This window comes from Gopherus evgoodei, chromosome 8, assembly GCF_007399415.2.
Source record: "Gopherus evgoodei ecotype Sinaloan lineage chromosome 8, rGopEvg1_v1.p, whole genome shotgun sequence".
In the NCBI taxonomy this organism is placed as follows: Eukaryota; Metazoa; Chordata; order Testudines; family Testudinidae; genus Gopherus; species Gopherus evgoodei.
This window is the reverse complement of record NC_044329.1, coordinates 54,678,305-54,699,504: the sequence shown is the minus strand read 5'-3', so window position 1 is coordinate 54,699,504 and position 21,200 is coordinate 54,678,305. Positions and strand designations below refer to the sequence as shown.

The 21,200-nt window shown below is 55.1% G+C and overlaps 1 protein-coding gene across 1 annotated transcript in view; it reads left to right on the top strand.

Annotated features, from left to right (window-relative positions):
• The first annotated feature begins 17,135 nt into the window (after positions 1–17,135).
• The window catches only part of ABL2 (ABL proto-oncogene 2, non-receptor tyrosine kinase), a 73,939-nt gene continuing 69,874 nt past the window's right edge, over positions 17,136–21,200 (top strand). Inside the window, exon 1 of the mRNA XM_030572160.1 lies at positions 17,136–17,310. Coding sequence (XP_030428020.1) covers positions 17,136–17,310 — 175 coding nt within the window. The remainder of the gene's footprint in view (positions 17,311–21,200) is intronic.

The following is a 21,200-nucleotide window of genomic DNA, read 5'->3' as shown; positions in this document are numbered from 1 at the left end:
TCAACATGGCATCTGGGTACCTTCCAGAAGTTTATGAAGTGATGTAACTAGCATTGCTCATGTGTGATCACTTTTCCTCCCTTCGTAGCTCCCCAGGAGGAAAATAGTGAGAATTATTTTTTAATTTTTTCTTCATTACTGTTGTGCTCTGTGTTTTTATTACTGAAGGCAAAGTCGAAGTGTGCCAACATTTGGAACGGAAAATGCTTAAGTTTGAAGTCATTCTTAGGTCCTACGGGAGTTCATTCCACAGTCTTCAACCAGACTCTAAGAAAGCACTTTCTCCTACACAAATGAGCTGTCCCCTTGTGATGGACAGCTCCACTGTGCTTGAGGAACAGTTGTCAACCATGGTCTACATCCTAGAGTTTTAGGTGATCTTTTAGGTATCCCGGACGCAGGCCATTGAGCATCATGAAGACATGGACTCGAATCTGACTCAGTATTTTATGGGAGACCATTGTGGTGAGCAGAGGACAAGTTTGTTTAATTTACAGGTCCTTATGGAACACATTAGCATAGGCACAACCTGGTGATGTGCTGCCCATCCTGCCAGCTTTGGCCAAATGAAAAAATTAAGGGTGGGGGGAGCAGCAAAACTAAAAAACAACAAACTCTTCCACTAGCCCAGAGTCTTGCAGTAGTCTCTCCCTCTCTCTCTTTCCATAGCTATTAGTTTTCATACTTCCAAATGCTTATGGTTAGTAACTGGAATATTACTTGATATATGTATGTAACTGTAGTTGAAAATTTGTCCATTATATGCTGTCATATAATTTTGTACTTAACATTAAGATTTCTATTTTTGTTTTATTAGTGACTATTTCAGGTCAGGTGGTCTTGGGGAAATCACATACCCTGATTATATGAGAAATGATATGTTTTCTGGGTCATACATCTGCCAATCTGGAATTTTTAGGCCTTTTAGCGGAAAATGGATAGTTCTTCACATGACTATTAATGGGCAAGCATTTGACCTGTCTTTTGATATAGTCTTCACCTTAACTGTTTATTCTTTTTACTCAATATCTTAAATGGGAAAAAATTACATCAGAAATGACCAAATGTTGAAAAGAAATAAAAAAGTAGAAGAGGACCACCTTTGAGAGTCTGAGTGTATGTACAAGTTCTACAGCAGCATAGCTGCAGCTATGCCACTGTAGTGTAGACACTTACTACAGTAATTGGAAGCGTTTTTTCCATTGCTTCTAGTAAATCCGCTCCCTCGAGAGGAGGTAGCTAGGTCGATGGAAGAATTTTTCTGTTGACCTAGCTCAGTGGCTCTCAAACTTTTTTACTGGCGACCCCTTTCACATTGCAAGCCTCTAAATGCGATCTCCCTAATAAATATATTAAACAGTGTGTTTAATTTAACACCTGTGACAAAGTTCCTTCTCTACCTTGGTGGGTCCTGTGCTTATTGGCAGGTTTGCTCACCTCAGTGATCTTTCCCACAGTCTGGATCAACTCCTCCTGTGTCTGATCAGGAGCTGGGAGGAACCCAGGCCTGCCCTCTATTCCGGGTTCCAGCCCAGGGCCTTGTGGATTGCAGCTGTCTATAGTGCCTCTTGTAACAGCTGCATGACAGCTACAACTCCCTGGGCTACTTCCCCATGACCTCCTCCAAACACTTTCTTTATCCTCACCATAGGACTTTCCTCCTGGTGTCTGATAACGCTGTACTCCTTAGTCCTCCAGCAGCACACCATCTCACTCTCAGCTCCTTGTGCCTCTTGCTCCCAGCTCCTCACACTCACTTCCTCTCCTCTGGCTCCCCCCACCTGACTGGAGTGAGCTCCTTTTTAAACTCAGGTGCCCTGATTAGCCTGCCTTGATTGGCTGCAGGTGTTCTAATCAGCCTGTCTGCCTTAATTGGTTCTAGCAGGTTCCTGATTACTCTAGCGCAGCCCCTGCTCTGGTCACTCAGGGAACAGAAAACTACTCATCCAGTGACCAGTATATTTGCCCTGTACCAGACTCCTGTACCCCACTGTAAGGGGTCCGCTGTTGGGGGGGGGGTCTTCTTCCTCCAGGGCGCCTGGGAACCAGGCCGCCTCACTACACCGAGCAGCAGTTCAGTCTATAATGCCCAGGCCCTGGGATCAGGGCGGGGCAACAAACACTAGTGCAGGGCTCGGACCCTCAAGCAGGGGCTGAGCAAGCAGTTCAGTCTATAAAGCCCAGGCCCTGGGATCAAGGCGGGGCAAACACACACTAGTGCAGAGCTCAGACCCTCAGGCAGGGGCTGAGCAAACAGTTCAGTCCGTAAAGCCCAGGCCCTGGGATCAGGGCGAGGCAACAAACACTAGCAAGTCAAATAGGCTCAGGCCTTTAGGCAGGGCCGAGCAGTAACAGTTCTAGGCTTTGGCCTCCTCAGGCCCAGGGAGAGGGGGAGTCTGCAACCCAGATGTTGGGTGGCAGGGGGGGACGCAGGCCCTCCCACTCCACTGCGTCCCAGCCCAGGGCCCTAACAGCGGCAGGCAGTCCGCTGCTGTGTCAGTGGGGATCCTGGCCGCAACACACTGACATTGGCTCTGGCAGTGTTGCAGCCAGACTGGGGTCTGCTACCCCCGGGCCACTTCCACTCTCTCCCTCATTGAGTACCTGAGTCATCGTGGTGTCAGCAGAGGGGTCAACCACCATCGGTTCCTCAGGGTGAGTGTCCACAGGTGGGCTCAGCAGGTCCTCGGGGTAGGTGGCGAAAGGTAGGCTCGGCTCCTCCTCGGGGTAGCGAGCACGGGGCAGGTTCGGTTCCTCCTCGGGGTAGCTGGAGCAGGGCAGGCTCGGACAGTCCTCCTCCAGGTAGCGAGCACGGGGTAGGCTCGGCCAGGCTTCCCTGGGATAGTGAGCGAGGGGTAGACTAGGCCGGCCACTGCCTTCTGCTGCCTCCCCAGTGGGAGCCTGGTCGCAGATGTCCGGCCTTTCTGATGGCAGGCCCCTTACTGAGCTCGGAGGGCCTGCCTTTATACTTCTGGGTCGGTGCTTGACCCTTTGCGGGGCAGGCTCAGAGCTCCGTAGCTCCGCCCAGTCCGGCCTCCAGCTGGGCTCTTCATCCTCCAGGGCGCCTGGGAACCAGGCCGCCTCACTACATCCACTGGTCTGGGTCTGTCACATATCTCTCCCCCGTGTTCAACACCAAGGGGTTGGGCAGCTTGGGAAGCCAGACAGTGCACATGCGACAAGCCATCGTCATTGCCGTGACGGCTCCCTGCTCTGAGTTGCACACGGAACTGGAAAGGTTGGAGGGATAAGAGCCTCCTGGTCACCCTTGTGTTCTTCTCCTTGTTCCGCTGCATCCATTGAAGAGGGGCATGGTCGGTCACGAAGACAAATCTGCGCCCAAGCAAGTAGTAGCGCAATGCTTCCATGGCCCATTTTACGGCGAGGCACTCTCTCTCCACCACTGCATATTTTTGTTCCCTCGGAAGGAGTTTCCTACTGAGGTAGAGAATTGGGTGTTCCTCCTCCCCGACTATCTGTGATAGAACGGCCCCCAACCCTACTTCTGATACATCTGTCTGCAGGATAAATTCCTTGGTGAAATCAGGGCTATCAGTACAGGGTTACTGCAGAGGGCAGTCCGTAGGTCTGTAAATGCTTCCTCTGCTGCGTCAGACCATCTCCCCAGATCAGGTCCACGGTCTTTTACTAGGTCTGTCAGGGGGCTTGCCCTTGTGGCAAAGTGGGGGATAAATTGTCGGTAATACCCCACTACACCTAGGAATACCTGGACTTGTTTCTTGCGACGTGGTTGGGGCCAGTTTTGGATGGCCTCCAACTTGTTCACTTGGGGTTTTACCAGACCTTTTCCCCTTAATGTAGCCAAGATATTTGGCCTCTGTAAACCCTACAGCGCACTTGGCAGGATTTGCTGTAAGGCTAGCTCTCCTGAAGGTATCAAGGACTGCCTCCACCTTCTCTAGGTGGGTTTCCTAGTCTGGGGTATGAATGACCACATCGTCCAAGTAGGCAGCAGCATAACTGTTATGCGGGCATAATAGCTTGTCCACGAGGTGCTGGAAAGTAGCTGGGGCCCCATGTAGTCCAAAAGGGAGGACAGTATATTGAAAAAGACCCTCTGGTGTACAGAACACAGTCTTTTCCTTTGTGTCTTCCGCAAGGGGAATCTGCCAGTACCCCTTTGTCAAGTCTAGAGTAGTCAAATACAGGGCATTACCCAGATGGTCCACTAGCTCATCTATGCGAGGTATAGAGTATGCGTCAAACTGGGATACTTCGTTTAGTTGCCGGAAGTCATTGCAAAACCTTGTGGTGCCATTAGGTTTGGGCACCAGCTCGACTGGGCTGGACCACTGACTGTGGGATTCTTCGATGATCCCCAACTCCAGCATTTTTTTTACTTCTGCTTTTATTTCCACCCTTTTGGCCGATGGCACCCGATAGGGCCTCATTGTTATTCTGGCCCCAGGGTTTGTGATGATGTGGTGATATGTCTCGGTTGTTCGACCCAGTTTTGTCGAGAACACATCTTGGTTCCAGAAGATCATCTCAGACACCTCATTCTTCTGGTCTGGTGTTAAATCAGGAGACACTCTCACCTGTTTGGAAGGCTTGTTTTCCTGGGTTAGGTCTTGTTGGACAGTTAGGCACGACTCGTGTGCATGCCAGGGTTTCAGAAGGTTGATGTGATAAATCTGTTCTTGTTTTCAGCGTCCTGGCTGCCACACCTGGTAGGTTACTTCCCCCGCAGGTTCAACCACCGCATAAGGTCCCTGCCATTGGGCCAGAAGTTTGCTTTCTGCCGTGGGTACCAACACCATCACCCAATCCCCTGGTTGGAACTGTCGGACTTTTCCTGGCAATTGTAATAGGTTCTCTGGGCCTCCTGTGCCTTTTCCAAATGTTCCCTTACAATAGGGGTGACCCAGGCTATCCGGTCTCACATCTGTATTACATGTTCTATTATATTTCTCCCCTCATTGGGTTCCTCTTCCCAGATCTCTTTGGCGATATCTAGTATGTCATGGGGGTGACGCCTGTATAATAACTCGAAGGGGGAAAACCCAGTTGAGGCCTGAGATACCTCCTGGATAGCGAACATAAGATAGGGTAGTAGGGTGTCCCAATCCTTCCCATCCCGACTTACCATCTTTCATATCATAGCCTTGAGGGTTCAGTTAAACCTTTCTACCAACCCATCAGTCTGCGGATGGTAGACTGAAGTTCTGAGTGTATGTATATGGAGCAGCATACAGAGGTCCTTAATTAGCTTTGACATAAATGGGGTTCCTTGGTCTGTTAATATTTCCTTTGGTAGCCCCACTCGGGCAAAGATCCCCACTAGCTCTTTGGCTATCATTTTAGAGGCTGTGTTCCGCAGGGGGACGGCTGCTGGGTAGCGAGTAGCATAGTCTAAAACAACAAGTATATATTGGTGGCCCCGAGCCATCTTCTCCAGGGGTCCCACTAGGTCCATGGCTATTCGCTCAAAGGGGACCTCTATGATGGGAAGAGGTACTAAAGGTGCCCTCAGGTGGGGATGGGGACTATGCAGCTGATACTCCGGGCAGGATGCACAGTACCTCCGCACTTCTTCATGTACTCCGGGCCAAAAGAACCGTCGTAGGATTCATGCCAGGGTCTTCTCTACCCCCAAATGCCTCCCAAAAAGATGACTGAGCAAGACTTAATACAGCGTTCTGGTGTTTTTGAGGTACTAGGATCTGCTGTACCTTCTGCCCCTGTACTGGTGCAACCCGGTATAAGAGATTCTTCTTCATTATGAAGTAGGGTCCTGGTCCCTGGGTTTTCCCTTCCACGGGGACCTCATCTATTTCAGTCACCTCCTTCCTAATGTTGTCATACCTTGGGTCTTCAGCCTGGTCCCATCCAAAATTTCCTCTCCCAGGGCTAATCTGCCCAAGATCTAGGGGCCCAGTCTCTGTTGCCTCTACTGGTTCAGAAACATTAGGGTGGGGGTCAGACTCGGGTGCTTCTCCCTCCTGGGTGGCCTCCTTTTCAGCTGCTAGGGTGCGCTTACCTACGAGAGTGATCCTCTGGCTTTGAGGCAGTATTCGGGTTCCCAAGGCCTTAGCTGCCCTCTTTTCCCTTTTTGACTTTCTACCATGTCTGGGAATGGAAAATAAATCTGGGGATATTTCAGAGAAGACTGGGGGTTGTCAGTCTACTGTGGAAGCGTCACTAACTTCAGGGTTCCCTTTTTCCTCCAATCCTCCTACTGGGAGTAAGTTTCCAAACGCTGGGAAGTCTATCCATATGAGCACCGGGTATGGGAGTTTAGAGACTACACCTGCTACTTCAGTAGTGTTCCCCTGAATCTCGAGTTTTACTGGGATGGTGGGGTAATAACCAACTGTCCCATGGACGCATGTTATCACTGCATGCTTAGCCCACAGCAGCTGACTATACTTGACGAGCTTCCCCGAGACAAGCGTGATAGCACTCCCCGAATCAACCAGTGCTGTGGTCTCTACCTCATTTAGTTTCACTGGTCTGGTGTACAAATGTGGGGTTAGTGAGACCCCCACAAGGTGGATTAGGGAGCATGGGTCTGCCCAGTTCCCCAGGTTACACTGCATCGGTCCTCAGCATTGGGACACTGTGCAGCTATATGTCCCCACTCCCCGCAGGTATAACATCTGTATGGAGCCCTAGGCATTCCCCTGTCTCTTGATTTGGGCAATCAAACATCATGATCCTCTTCTTCCTCCATGCTCCGACTCTTTGTGGCCTCTGGTGGGCCTTTAGCCCCTCTCTTTTTCCACCTGGTGGCCCAGTCACCCAAGCTCTAGGGCTTGGTGCTGCTAGTTTAACCCCGAGGTGCCTCTTCCTTAACTGGTTGGGTCAGCTCCCTCACCGTCCTTCGCCTCTTTACCAGTGCAACAACTTCATCATAGGTGGAGGGTTCGTTCTGGCTTACCCAGGCACAAAGGTCTGGCGGTAGTCCCCTCATGTATCAGTCGATGACCAGAACCTCTAGTATCTCTTACGGACTCCGGGACTCTGTTAGCAACCACTTTTGTGCAAGATGGAGGAGGTCATACAATTGGGACTGCGGGGTTTTGTTTTCCTGGTACCTCCCCTCGTGATACCGTTGGGCCCGCACTGCAGTCGTTACCCTAGATCTGACAAGGATCTCTGCTTTCAGCTGGGGGTAGTCTGCTGCAGCCTCTTCAGGCAGATCATAGTAAGCCTTCTTGGCCTCCTCACATAGGAATGGGGCAAGGATACCAGACCACTGATCTCGAGGCCAGGCCTCCCATAGGGCTGTCCTCTCAAAGGCCAGAAGGTATGCCTCTACATCATCCTCCCACATTATTTTCTGCAGCCAATGGCTGGCCCGTATGATCTGCGTCCCATCATGGCTGTGGTTCAGCTCCGTAAGAGTCTTTACCAGCTTTACCAGTTCCCGCAACATAGCCTGGTCTTGAGAAGCCTGGTCCATCAGCAGGCGATTAGTCTCTTGCTACAGCCGCACTGCCTCCTGTTGGGCAGCTGCCTGGACACGGGTAGCCTCCTGCTGGGCCGCCGTAGCTTGTACCAGTTCCTGTACTAAGACATCTATTGTGGTGGGAAAAAAAAACCCTCTACCTTTTCTTTTCTTTTTTTAAATCACCCTCCTTCTGCCGCGCTGTGCACACCAAATCCCACCCCTGACACCAGTTGTGACAAAGTTCCTCCTCTACCTTGGTGGGTCCTGCACTTATTAGCAGATTTGCTCACCTCAGTGATCTTCCCCACAGTCTGGATCAACTCCTCCTGTGTCTGATGAGGAGTTGGGAGGAACCCAGGCCCGCCCTCTACTCCGGGTTACAGCCCAGGACCCCGTGGATTGCAGCTGTCTATAGTGCCTCTTGTAACAGCTGTATGACAGCTACAACTCCTTGGGCTACTTCCCCATGGCCTCCTCCAAACACCTTCTTTATCCTCACCACAGGACCTTCCTCCTGGTGTCTGATAATGCTTGTACTCCTCAATCCTCCAGCAGTTCACTCTCAGCTCCTTGCTCCCAGCTCCTCAAACACACTCCTCCTCTAGCTCCTCACTGCTGACTGGAGTGAGCTCCTTTTTAAACCCAGGTGCCCTGATTAGCCTGCCTTGATTGGCTGCAGGTGATCTAATCAGCCTGTCTGCCTTAATTGGTTCTAGCAGGTTCCTGATTACTCTACTGCAGCCTCTGCTCTGGTCCCTCAGGGAGCAGACGCCTGCTTCTCCTGGGGCCAGTACTGGCTCTCCCTTTGACTGCTCTGCTGTAGAGGAAGGAGGGAGAGGGCTGCTGCTGCTGCTGGGCACTGGGCCCTTGCTGCTGCTGTTTCTGCTGCTCCCCTGGCTGGGCTAGACACCACCACCCACCCCTCTCTCTGCTGTCTGTTTGCTGGCTGGCTGGTGGTTCCCCCCCACCTGTTACTGCTGTTATTCCACCTACAGCCCCTTGGGGGGGCTGCTGGCCTGCTTCCCAGAGAGGAGGGGAATGAGGGACCCCAGCTCTTGTTGCTGAGGACACCACCCTCTGAGCGGGGTCCCTCCTGCCTGGACACTAGACCACCACCACCTGGAGCTGCTGGGGCTGCTGGGGCTGTTGCTGGGGAGCTGTTGGTGCCCGGAGGAGGAGAGGAAGGAGAAGAGGACCGCCTGCTGCTGGGAGACCACGTGGAGACCATTGTGGAGGGGGCTTTTCTGGACTGAGTCTTTTTCGAACTGTGCTCTTGTGGTGGGGGTTTGGACTGTGTCTGCTGGGGCACCGGGGGTGTGGTGTGGAGCCTGCCCCCGATCCATCCGTGTCCCCCTTCGCCCCCACCACCATCGTTGCCCCCTCCACCATCCCGCTGGCTGTTTTCCTTCTGCTTTGGACTCCTGCCTCTGGGTCTGAGCTGCTCGCCTGGCTCACCACGCCCACTTCCACCATTTGGGCCTGCAGCAGCAGCAGCCAAACATTGACTTTTTGGCACAAGTGCCTGTGGGTGCACCACCTCCCCCCTCCTCCTGGACTGATCCTCTGCCCTTTGCCACATTTGTCCACCCCACCTATTTCCCTCTGCCGCCTGATAGTTCTGCCCCAGCCCTGCAGCTGTCCCCATGGTCCCTCTACCCCAATCCCAGCTCGCCCTTTCCCCCCACCCAGTGCTCCCCCAGCCCTGATCGGTCCCCCCCTCATGTGCCCACGCCCCCTCCCAGGCGCTTGTGCCCTTCCCCATTTGGTTTCCCCTTGTTCACTGCACTCCCCCCTCTGCTGTTGTCCCCTCTGATCTCCTAGCGCAACTGGAGCTGGAACCCCCCCTCTGCATTGGTGCCCTGAAACCCTCCTCCCTTAGGTCCTTGGTTGCTCCCCACGCCCCTTGAGCCTTCCCCTTCTGGCACCCTCCTCCCCTGCCTGCAGCCTAACAGGGAGGGGTGGCGGCCTCCTCTCCTTCCCCTCCCCTCGCTGTTTGTCCCCCTCCCCGCTCTCGTTATGGTGGGGGACGCGGCGGGGGAAACCCCTCGCGATGCTCCCACTGCCCCTCCTCCACCTGCCCCCGTGTCCACTGCCCAAGCCTCTACCTCGACCGCCGCTGCCGATCCACCTACCACCGCCCCTGCTGGGGCACTGGCGGCAGCGAGTACTGGGGAGACCTCCGTTGCTGCCACGTCTCTCGCCCCTTCTGATTCGGGGGGAGCCCCCCCAGCCAGTGGGAAGGGTCGGGGTGGGAAGAAGGGTAAGGGCCCCGCTAAAAAGACCAGACCCTCCATGGCGGAGACTGCCCCCGCTGCCGCAGCCCCACTACCGGCTGCGGCATCCCTCCCCGCTGTTCCCTCCACCAGTGCTGCAGGTGTCCCTCCCCCACCCCCCAGGGCGTACGCCCAGGTGGTGGCGGCCCCCCCGCCTGCTGCTGCTCCTCCAACCGCCGCTTCCGCCAACATCTACAGCGGCCGGGGCCCCTTTCCCACGGGCCTGGCGGTGGGGGGGCGTGTTCATCCCCCTGGAGCCATTGGAAGACCTGGGGGTCCGCTTAATCTTGACCTCCGTCCCTCCCTTCGTGCCCAATGCTGCCCTACTGCCCTCCCTTTCTGCCCTGGGATGCCCTATCTCCGTCATCAGCCCTCTCCCCTTGGGCTTCAAGGACCCCGCCCTCCGTCATGTTCTCTCGTTCCGCCGGCAAGTGCAACTTCAACTGCCGCCGGCGGCGCGTGGCGGAGAGGCGCTCGAGGGGTCCTTTCTGGTCCCTTACCAGGGAGCCCACTACTGGGTGCATTACTCAATGGGGGAGGCCCGGTGCTACCTCTCCCGGGCGATGGGGCACGTCCGGAGGGACTGTCCCTTGGCCCAGCATGGAGGAGCGTCCGTGCCCCCCGAGCCCCGGCAAAGCGCCGGCCCTGTCATCGCCGGTCCCCCTGGCTGCCTGGCACCCGAAGCTGCCCCTCCTCCTCCTTCTCGATCCACCTCTGTGGAGGAGGTTGTGGTGGGGCTGCCGCCGGATGTGGGAGAGGGCTCGTCCCAGGGGGAATCCTCCCCGGTTTCTGCTGTCCCACCACTGCCTCCCCGAGTCCCTGAGCCATTGCCCTTGCCCCCCGAGCCTCCCCCTGTTAGCCAGCCCCCAGATGATGCCATGGAGGGCTGGTCCTTAGTGCAGGGGAAGCGGGGCAAGCGGAAGGCTCGAGTCTCCTTACATCCTTCAGATTCGGAGGCCCCCCCAAAGAGCAGGAAGGGGGGCACCGATGATGAGTCTTCCGCCTTGCCCCCTGATGACTCCCGTTTTGTGGTGCCAGCTGGGGACGCCGTGGCAGCACCGGAAGGTGACACCGCCCCTCCTCCGGGGTCCCTTCCCGTGGAAGCCCCCGAGGGAGCTTCTCTCGCCCCCTTCCCACTCGACGCTTCTGCAAGCGCCGCAGTGGGTATCACCTCTGGTGCTGGCGGGGAGGGCCCTGGGGTGGTGGACGGTGATCTCCCTCCCATCTATGCGGAGATCGAGGCCCTGGGTTTGACCCCGGTCACGCAGGGGGAGGACGACCCTCTGCTGGCGGGCCTCGATCTGGGCGACCTCACTACATCCCCCCTGTCCCCGGGTTCCCTTCCCCTACCCGCTGTTTCTGCTCCCACCTCTGAGAGTCCCCTGGAATGTTCTATCGACTTGGCTGCGTGTGGCACTCTGTTGACGGCCGCCAAGCCCCTTGGGGCGACGGCCAGTGCCCCGCTGCCGAGCCCCGCTTCCCAGGGGGTGTCCCTCTTGGGTGTGGAGGACCCGCCCTCCTTCCTCAGTGGGGACCAAATTGACCACCATCTCTCTCTGGATGCCGAGGCTGCCGCACGTGCCACAGAGGCTGAGCCCGGCATCGTTAGGGGTCCCCTGCCCACTTCCCAGATCCTTGAGCCTGGCCAGGAGGAGCCACTGTCCGGCGTCTCAGCTTTGGAGGCTCCGGATCCTGCCTCTACCTCCTTCCCGGATTCTCTCCCTGATCCCCGCCCTACTCCTGTTGGCTCTGTCCTTGTCCCCCCCACTTCCTGTGATGCCAGTGCCGCCCCTGGGAATACCTCCCAGGGAGCGGATTCACTAGTTCTTTCCTGTCCCGACCCCCCAGGGGCTGCTGTTCTCCTTCCACCACCTCTTCTTGAATCTGGGAGCGGGGCGAGTCGTGTGGCGTCAGCCCATCTGCTGCCACGTTGGGGATCTGCCCCCTGCCTACCCGCCTTGGTGGGCCACGGGGCTGTGACGGGGGCCCCACTGGGGGACAGTCATCGATCAGTGACCCCACCCCCCCATGCGCTGAGGGAGGAGCTGCGGGAGTTCCTTGAGGACGTCCGTGGCTCCCAGAACAAAGTCCACCTTGCGCTCCAGCGGTGGGGGGATTTCCATCAGGTCCTCCGGGCCGCGAGGGCCCTCATGGGGGAGGGTAGGAGGACCGGGAAGCAGACCGCTGCGGCCTACCGGCGGGTCCGTGTCTTCCGTGACTCTTTACTCACCTTCGGGGTTGGTCACGGATTGCTGCGCGGCCTGCTGGAGGCTGTGGGCGTGTCTGCCAGCGAGGATCCCCCCCAGCCCTCCTCATGGCGCCGATCGTCCTTGCCACTTAAACACCCGGGGCTGTAGGATGGGTCTCCAAAGGAGCCAGGTGCTCTCCTTCCTCCGGGAGGGGGGTTACTCTGTGGTTTTCCTGCAGGAGACCCATACGGATCCGGCCGCTGAAGCTAGCTGGTGGCTGGAGTGGGGGGACGGGGCCTACTTTAGCCACTTCTTGGTCTGCGCGGCTGGAGTGGCGACCCTGTTCTCCCCCGACCTACGGCCCGAGGTGCTGGGGGTCGCCGAGGCTGTGCCGGGTCGCCTGCTGCACCTCCGGGTCCGCATGGAGGGGCTTGTGGTTAATCTCATCAATGTTTACGCCCCAACGTCGGGCCCGGAGAGGCTGCGTTTTTATCAGCAGGCATCCGCCTTCCTCGGCTCCCTGGATCCTCGTGAGTGCCTGGTCCTGGGAGGGGACTTTAACACCACCATCGAGGAACGGGACCGCTCGGGGACAGAGCAGTGCCCGGCCGCCGCGGACGTCCTCTGGGAAATCGTCGAACGCCACTCCCTGGTGGACGTCTGGCGTGACCACCACCCGGACGACGTCTCGATGTTCTCCTTCGTCCGGGTGGAGGCCCATCGGTCGCGCCACTCCTGGACCGTATTTACCTGTCCCGTTTCCACCTTTCACGGGCCCACTCCTCCAGCGTTCGGCCGGCCCCCTTTTCGGATCACCACCTTGCCACCGTGACGGCCTCTCTCTGTGCGGAGAGGCCGGGGCCGGCCTATTGGCACTTTAATAATAGTTTGCTGGAGGATGCGGGCTTCGTGGCGTCCTTCCGGGAGTTCTGGCTGGCCTGGCAAGGGCAGAGGCGTGCCTTTTCCTCGGCGCGGCGGTGGTGGGATCTGGGGTAGGTGCGCGCCCGGCTCTTCTACCTTGACTACACTCGGGGTGCCAGCCGACGGAGGGATGCGGCGATAGGGCAGTTGGAGCGGGAGGTCTTGGAACTGGAGAGGCGTCTGGCCGCCAGCCCTGAGGATCCATCCCTCTGCGGAGCGTGCCGGGAGAAGCGGGAGGAGCTCCGGGCCCTCGAAGACCATCGGGCCCGGGGTGCTTTTGTTCGATCCCGCATCCACCTCCTTCGGGAGATGGATCGCGGCTCCCACTTCTTCTACGCCCTGGAGAAAAGGAGGGGGGCCAAGAAGCACGTCACCTGCCTCCTGGCGGAGGACGGCACCCCCCTCACGGATCCGGCGGAGATGTGCCAGAGGGCCAGGGCCTTCTACGCCACTCTTTTCTCCCCGGATCCGACCGATCCTAACGCTTGCCGAGTGCTCTGGGACGGGCTCCCGACGGTCAGCAGGAGCGCCCGGGACCGGCTAGAGCTGCCTCTCACTCTGGCCGAGATCTCGGAAGCCCTCCGTCGCATGCCCACCAATAAATCTCTGGGCTTGCACGGGCTGACCGTGGAGTTCTACCATGTGTTCTGGGATGTCCTCGGCCCAGACCTAGTCACCGTCTGGGCCGAGGCTTTGCAGAGCGGGGTTCTCCCTCTCTCGTGCAGGCGAGCCGTGCTGGCCTTATTGCCGAAGAGGGGGGACCTCCGCGACTTATGGAATTGGCGTCCCGTCTCGCTCCTCAGCACGGACTACAAAATTGTTGCGAAGGCCATCTCGATGCGGCTCAGGTCCGTGCTGGCGGACATGGTCCATCCAGACCAGACCTACACCATCCCGGGCCGCACCATTTTTGATAACTTGTATCTGGTCCGGGACCTTCTGGAATTGGGGTGTAGGGATGGTCTGTCGTTCGACCTCTTGTCCCTGGATCAGGAGAAGGCGTTCGACCAGATGGATCACGGGTATCTCCTGGGCACTCTGCGAGCGTTCGGCTTCGGACCCCTGTTTGTGGTTTTTCTCCAGGTGCTGTACGCTTCTGCGGAGTGTCTGGTCAGGCTCAACTGGACCCTGACCGAGCCGGTCAGCTTCGGGCGGGGAGTGCGGCAGGGGTGCCCCCTCTCGGGCCAGCTGTACGCTCTGGCGATCGAGCCCTTACTCTGTCTCCTCCGCAAGAGGTTGACGGGGTTGGTGCTTTGGGAGCTGGGGCTGCGGCTGGTCCTGTCGGCGTACGCCGACGATGTGCTTCTCGTGGTCCAGGACCCGGGCGACTTGGCGCGGCAGGAGGCTTGCCAGGCTGTGTACTCGGTGGCCTCCTCCGGGTCAACTGGGTCAAGAGCTCTGGCCTGGTGGTCGGGGACGGGTGGCAGGCGAGCTCCCTCCCACCCACGCTTCAGGCCATCCGGTGGAGTGCAGGTCCGCTGCTCTATCTCGGCGTTTACCTTTCTGCCACGCATCTGTCTCCGCTGGAGAACTGGCAAGATTTGCAGGGCAGGGTGACGGAGCGGCTCCGGAAATGGACAGGACTACTCCAGTGCCTCTCCCTTCGGGGGAGGGCACTGGTGCTTAATCAACTGGTCCTGTCCATGCTCTGGTACCGGCTCAACACCTTGGTCCCGGCCCCGTTTTTCCTGGCCAACCTCCGGACGGCGATTCTGGAGTTATTTTGGCCAGGGACGCACTGGGTCTCTGCAGGGGTCCTCCACCTGCCCCTGGAGGACGGGGGGGCAGGGCCTGAAGTGCTTACACGCTCAGGTCCATGTCTTCCGCCTCCAGGCCCTGCAGAGGCTCCTGTTTGGTGCGGGTAGTCCAGCGTGGAGTGTATTGGCACACGCCTTCCTCCGCCGCTTCCGAGGGCTCCGATACGACCGGCAGCTCTTTTACCTCCATCTGAGAGGTCTTCCGCGAGACCTCTCCGGGCTGCCGGTCTTCTACCAAGACCTCCTCCGGACCTGGAAGCTCTTTTCAACGACCAGGTCCGTGGCGGCCACCGTGGGGACTGACCTCCTCGGGGAGCCCCGCTACACAATCCCCAGCTTTGTGTGCAGGTGGCGGAGTCCCCCACGGTGCACCAGAGGCTGGTCTTGGCGGGAGTCACGAGGGTCGGAGACCTCCTGGACTACGACCGGGGAGACTGGCTGGATCACCTGATGCTCGCTCAGCGCATGGGGCTCTCCAGACCTCGTTCTCCCCAGCGCGTACTTCAGGAGGTGAAGGCCGCTTTACTGCCTGCTGCTCGGGCTTACCTCGACCGGGTCCTGCGAGAGGGCATGCCCCACCTACCCTCCACCCCTGGCCCCGTGGACATTTTTATCGGGCCCCTGCCCCGTGGACCCAATCGGCCCCCTCACCCTTTCACTGCCAGCCGGCTGCACGATATGCAGCCGGTTCTGTTCCAGGCTGCACCACGGAAACATCTGTACACGCTCGTGCTCCACACCCTTCACTACCTCACCCTCGCATCCCGCCCCGATACCAAATGGCAGGACCTCCTGCTGCCTCTCGAGGGTGAGAAGCCCCGGTGGGCCAGCTTGTACTCTGCCCTGGTCCTGAGGCTCGCCGGGGATGTCAGTTGGCGGCTCCTTCACGGGGCCGTGAGCACGGGTGTGTACTTGGCCCAGTTCACCCCATCCCTAACACCTGCTCTTTCTGTGGCGAGAAGAAGACCTTGGCGCACATTTATTTGGAGTGTGCCAGGTTGCAGCCCCTGTTCTGGCTCCTCTTGAATATCTTATTGCGTTTTTGGTTGCACTTTTCCCCTCACCTTTTTATCTACACACTCCCCATCCGTGGCCCCACGAAGTCGCGGGCTCTCCTTATCAACCTCCTCTTAGCCCTGGCCAAACTAGCCATCTATAAAACCAGGGAGAGGAGAGGGATTTCCTGCAACTGTAGGACCTATTTCCATTCCTCCATCTTTTCACGCATCCGGGCAGAGTTCCTCTGGGCAGCATCCACTGGCTCTCTTGACGCCTTCGAGGAGCAGTGGGCGTTGTCTGGGGTTCTCTGCTCGGTGTCCCCATCAGGTTCCCTTAGTTTAGCCCTATGACCTCACTCCTGATCCTGTTTTTTCATTAGTTGTCCCACGTAATTACTTGGTATCCCAGACCTGTGGGTCCTCCCCTCAGGCTGGGGGGAGGTCCTTTAGAAGTGGTCCAGCTTCGCCCGCCTACCCCCTGGATACTAATAGGACCAGACTCCTGTACCCCACTGGCCTGGGTCTGTCACACACCATTATAAATGCTGGAGGCAAGCGGGGTTTGGGCTGGAGGTTGACAGCTCGTGACCCCCATGTAATGACCTTCCGACCCCTTGAGGGGTCCCGACCCCCAGTTTGAAAACCCCTGACCTCGTTGCATTTATAGTCGGCGTTAGGTTGACCTAATTATATCACATAGGGCGTGAAATTTTTCACAGCCCAGTGATGTAGCCAGCTTGACCTACATTTTAGGTGTAGCCCAGTCCTAATATTATGAAATAATCCTATGGCACTCACTGTGATCAGTATTTCAAGTGTCCCAAGCAGAGTTCTACAGAACTGGGGAAGAGCTTGTGGTCAGGAAGAGCACTATGGGACAGAAGACTAACAGGGTAGTCTGGCGGGGACAGATAGTAGTAATCATGTGAGGAGATAGCGGAGGAGAACATGGAAGGGGTCAAGTGTACAGTGGGAGATAGTCAGGATGATACTGTAGGTGTGTGATGGGGTAATGAGGGGGATGGAAAAAGTGGGGAAGGTTAATAGGTGTGGTGTAGGGGCTGTCGGGGATCAAGAGGCAGGTGGTACACGATAGACAGGTCTGTCACTGGGGAATCAAGGGGATAGTGCAGGATGGAAAGGAGGGATGGGATGGGGTGGTCAGGGGTGGGGGTGTCAAGGAGGTGTTGCTGAGTGATGGCAGCGAGGGGGCGGGCGGGCTGCGTGTTGCTGGGTGACGTCAGGGAGGGGCAGTGGTGTCAGGGGGAAGGCGCGGGGTTGCTGGGTGGTGTCAGGGAGGGGGCGAGGGGTGGAGCCAGGAGGCTGGCGGTGGCAGGACACCCTTGGAGGACCGGAGGTGGGTCTCTAGGAGACGCTCTGTCCTCTCTCCTGCAGCTCTGTGGTTAAGATGGCGGCGGGGGTTGAGGGGGCGAGTCCGTGAGTCCCAGGCCGGAGCGCGGCGGGGCTGGGGGCAGCCCTGTGGGGAGCCGCCGGGCCGCGGGAGCAGGAGGCGGCCTGCTGGGCCGGCAGCGGAGGCGGCATGTGAGTGAGGGCTGGCGGGGGCCCAGGACGGCAGCGCGGGGATGGGCCAGCAGGTGGGCCGCGTTGGGGAGCCGGGAGCCGGGCTCCAGCAGCAACCGCCGCCGCCTCAGCAGCCCAGGGGAGCGCGCGGGAGCAGCGCGGCCAGGCCCGCGGGCCGCAAGCGGGAGGCGGCCGGGCGCACAGCGGAGAGCGGCTTCAATATCTTCACCCAGCACGGTAAGGAGGGCGGAGGCAGCCGCCGATCACTGGGGAAGGGGGCGCCCCGGGGGACCGGTGGGGCAGGGTCTGCAGTTGGAAATAAGGGGTGGGGATGAAGTAACAGCGACTGCGGAGGGACCGTTGGGGGCTGCTGGGACCACCCCCTCCCCCATCGCTGTCTGCGGGGGCACCAGCTCTATGTACCCCCTTCCCCATCACCGCCTGCAGCAGTCTGCTCTGGCGTGTCCCTCTTTTGAGATCTGTGGAGGGAGGGAGCTGGAGCTGCTCCCAGAATGATTTCTGTCAGGGCATGGATGGGGTGGGGGCAACTCCATGCGTAGGGTCTGGGTGAAGTGTGCGTTCAGTGAGAGTGATGTTCTATGGCTGATTTCATTGCCCGTGAAAGGGGGGGAATTAAAGGATGCTTCTCTCCTGACGTGAAATACCTATGGAGGAGGCTCTTATTGCTACAGAAACTTCTACACAGCTGAGTAGCTGGTATGCAAGGGGGCAGCGATTTTTGCTGCCTCTTTATTGGTAAGGAGTTGCCTTGTAGACAAATCTGAATAAAAATTGGCAGCTACAAAGGCCCTTTATCTTAGCAAAATGTCTGTGAACATCATTGGGATGGGTCTTAGCTCATTAGATCCTTGTCTGTTTGAGAGGATAAGTACTGAACACATTTCTGAGCTACTTTTGTTGTTTAATTTCATTTCAGTTGCTGCCATAGCTTTATAATATATGGAGATATACGTATGTCAGAGCTGGAAGGGACGCTGAAAGGTCATTGAGTCCAGCCCCCAGCCTTCACTAGCAAGACCAAGTACTGATTTTGCCCCAGATCCCTAAATGGCCCCCTCAGGGACTGAACTCACAACCCTGGGTTTACCAGGCCAATGCTCAAACCACTGAGCTATTTGCCCCCATTGAACAGGCTGTTTTTGTTCTTGGCCTGGCTTTAATAGTCTACATCTGTCAGCTGACTTAGATGAAGATCAAATTTACCATCTCTTTTCACTTTACAGAAATAAAAATACTGAATGTGAAAGTGAAGTTACAGGAAAAGGTCCTCTTTGGAAAGCCAACCATTTAAAATACTTTATTTTTGTAATTTTCCTGTGCCTTTAGTTGTGGGTACTTCATCCTGTAGGTCAAGGAAGGTTGAAAACTATGATAAACTGAAAGCTGTACACCTTAGCAAGAGCATGAGGAGCTGAAGTCTAATGTTGGTGCATTTTGTTGGTTTTTGTTTTTTTTTAAATCTTGTGGATCTGAATCTGCTACTGAGAGGTTTATCGATTTTTATTTCAGCTAGGGCAATCATGCTCCAGTGTTTGTGGCAGAACTGCTTTTGACAGCTTAGCTCTTTCTGTGCCCAACAGAACAAGCATATGCATTAAGATCCTGGACTGCTGGTTACACATTTTTTAATGTAAACTCATCCACTATGACAGCATTAGTAAATCAATGATACAGGCTTGTGGACATCTACCATCTGACATAGACGGAGTGGAATCTTCAATGAAAATTCACTTTCTAAATATACACCATGTATGGATGAGATTCTAAACGTCCTTTATACTAAACAGCTTATGGAATTTCAGGGCATTGTCAACTTAAAAAAAAAAGAAAAGAAAAGGCACTTCTGTCCAAATGTCTTGTGTGCTGCTATTGCAGGTTAAATCCAAAGTTGCTATAATAGAAAGATTAGAAAGGAAAAAATTCAGTGGGACCTAGTATAGTCAGTTTCAGTATTTCCTCTGTACAGTCAATTAGTTTTCCTTGTTTGTGTGGGTCTTTCACACAGCATCATGGGAGAGAAAAATTATTAAAAGTAGGAAAATCACTGTAAATCCAAAAAGTGGCAGAGGAGCTCAGGAGCAGGTATAGGTGAAAGTACTTTCTAACTCTTCAGTTTGATGTTGAAATCATAAATCTTTATCTCCACAGCAGAGCTGCTATGAAAGCCTGATCAAACAATCTAAACTATCCCTGTAATGACAAAGTGGCTCTCCTTGGTGTTTTGGTAGCAAATAAGCATAGTGATAACTTTCTAAAGGGCTGAGGCAGTGCTGGGAATAGAAATTATGTTCACAGGAAGTACAATGTAGTATATGGAACCATTTGTGGTTGTTTAAGTGTAATGCAGTTAAGGTTAATTCATATTCTCTTTACTCCAACTTACTGTAAATGCTCTTTTGTAAATTGAAGTAGTACCTAGAGGTCCTAACCAAGTTTGAGGTCCTGTTGTGTTAGGTACAGTACATCCATGGAGTAAAAGAGTTCATGCCCCAGAAAGCTTGTCTGAACTGCCAGAGGGGGGGGAAAGGGGAACATTTTGGGGAACAAAGGCACATAGAGACCCTTCTGATGTTGCTGAGCTGATATGTCCCCTGCAGTTCTTCTGCCCAGCACAAGCTCCTGCTCTCCCAGGCCCTGACACTGATATCTCGTAGAACTAGGGAGAGAGGGAGCCTGAAATGAAGCCTGCCTCGTAGCAGAAGAGTTGTAGATAGGCCATTTAGAAAGAGCATTTCTCTGTACTAGTAGTAATTTAGATTATTAAGACAAAATTGCAGCAGCTCAGTTTTTCACTATTTATACTGCTTGCTTTTAACTCTCAGCTTGAACAGTGAAAACTAGTAAAGATAGTTTCACTGTCACCCTCTCAGTGTTTGAAATAGTTTCGTTGCAAGCAGTTCAGGAGGTGTTTTCATAGGATGTGAGACAAATAGAAATTTCTTTTTTATAGATTTTTATTTTTTTAGAAGCCTGGATTCCCCCATCCCACAAAAAATCTAAAATTGTGTAAGTTATAGCTCTCACCTCTGAATCCTCACATTATCTCAGTAAGTACTTCAGTCCTATTAGAATTGGCCTCAAGTCCACGCTTCACTAGAACTGATTAGTACCTTAGAGACAAGAACTCATTCATTGGGGAGAAGTTATTATAATGAACACTAGGCAAAGCTGAATTCTTATCTTTAAACAGTCATCTCAGATGGCAACCAAAGCCTTCTGTGCAACCTTGGTGCAGTTAGAGAAGTAGGAGCTCATTTCCCTTTTCTGGGAGGCTCCTTGATCTGCTCTTATTTTCCCTTGGATCCATTGGTTTCTCTTGCTCCCTCTCTTCTCCTTTATTCCCTTCACTCTTGCCTCCCTGACACCGTTCTGCTTTCTGACTTGACCTAGCTTCCCATTAATTTTCCTCAGTACCTGGACCCAGTCTGCCAGATCCCCGTCCACGAGGCTTTTGCTGTTGGCATTACACTTAGACGCCTTCCTTCTCTCGCCGACTGCTAGGGAACCTACTGATTGCAGGATTCCATCCTTTCTCTGGTGAGCAGGGCAGTACTTGTAGCAGTGTTCACTGTATGAGTGATAAACCGATGTTCTTATTATCCCTTCTATGTGCCCAATTATAGTGATTGACCAGCACAGCCAGTCAGAGGCTGAAAATGAAAACCCTCCACCTGCCTCCATTTTTCTTGAAACACCAGCAAATGTGGGGAGATATAGATGGTTGGCCAGTCCAGCCCCTGGCTTTTCCAAATTCCTCCTCAAGCTCTGCTCAGGATGTTGCATCCCATCCTGTACTACCAGCAGAGTGAACCTTGCTAAATCTGTGTGTACTTTTTCCAAGTGCAGTTCGGGGTGTTACTGCCATTTTAAGTCCTTGATAAGGAAACATATAGAGGAACAATATTTGTTTCCAAACTCAGAGTAGACTTGCTAATCAAGATTTTTAAGTACAAGTGGGATCTGATCAGCAGAGGAAGGAATGTTAAAAACAGTCTTAATATAAACTGATAAAAAGTTTGCAGACAGCACAAAAATTAGGGGTGTGGTAACTAATGAGGAGGACAGGTCACTGTGTTCAGAGTGATCTGGATCGCTTAATAAATGGG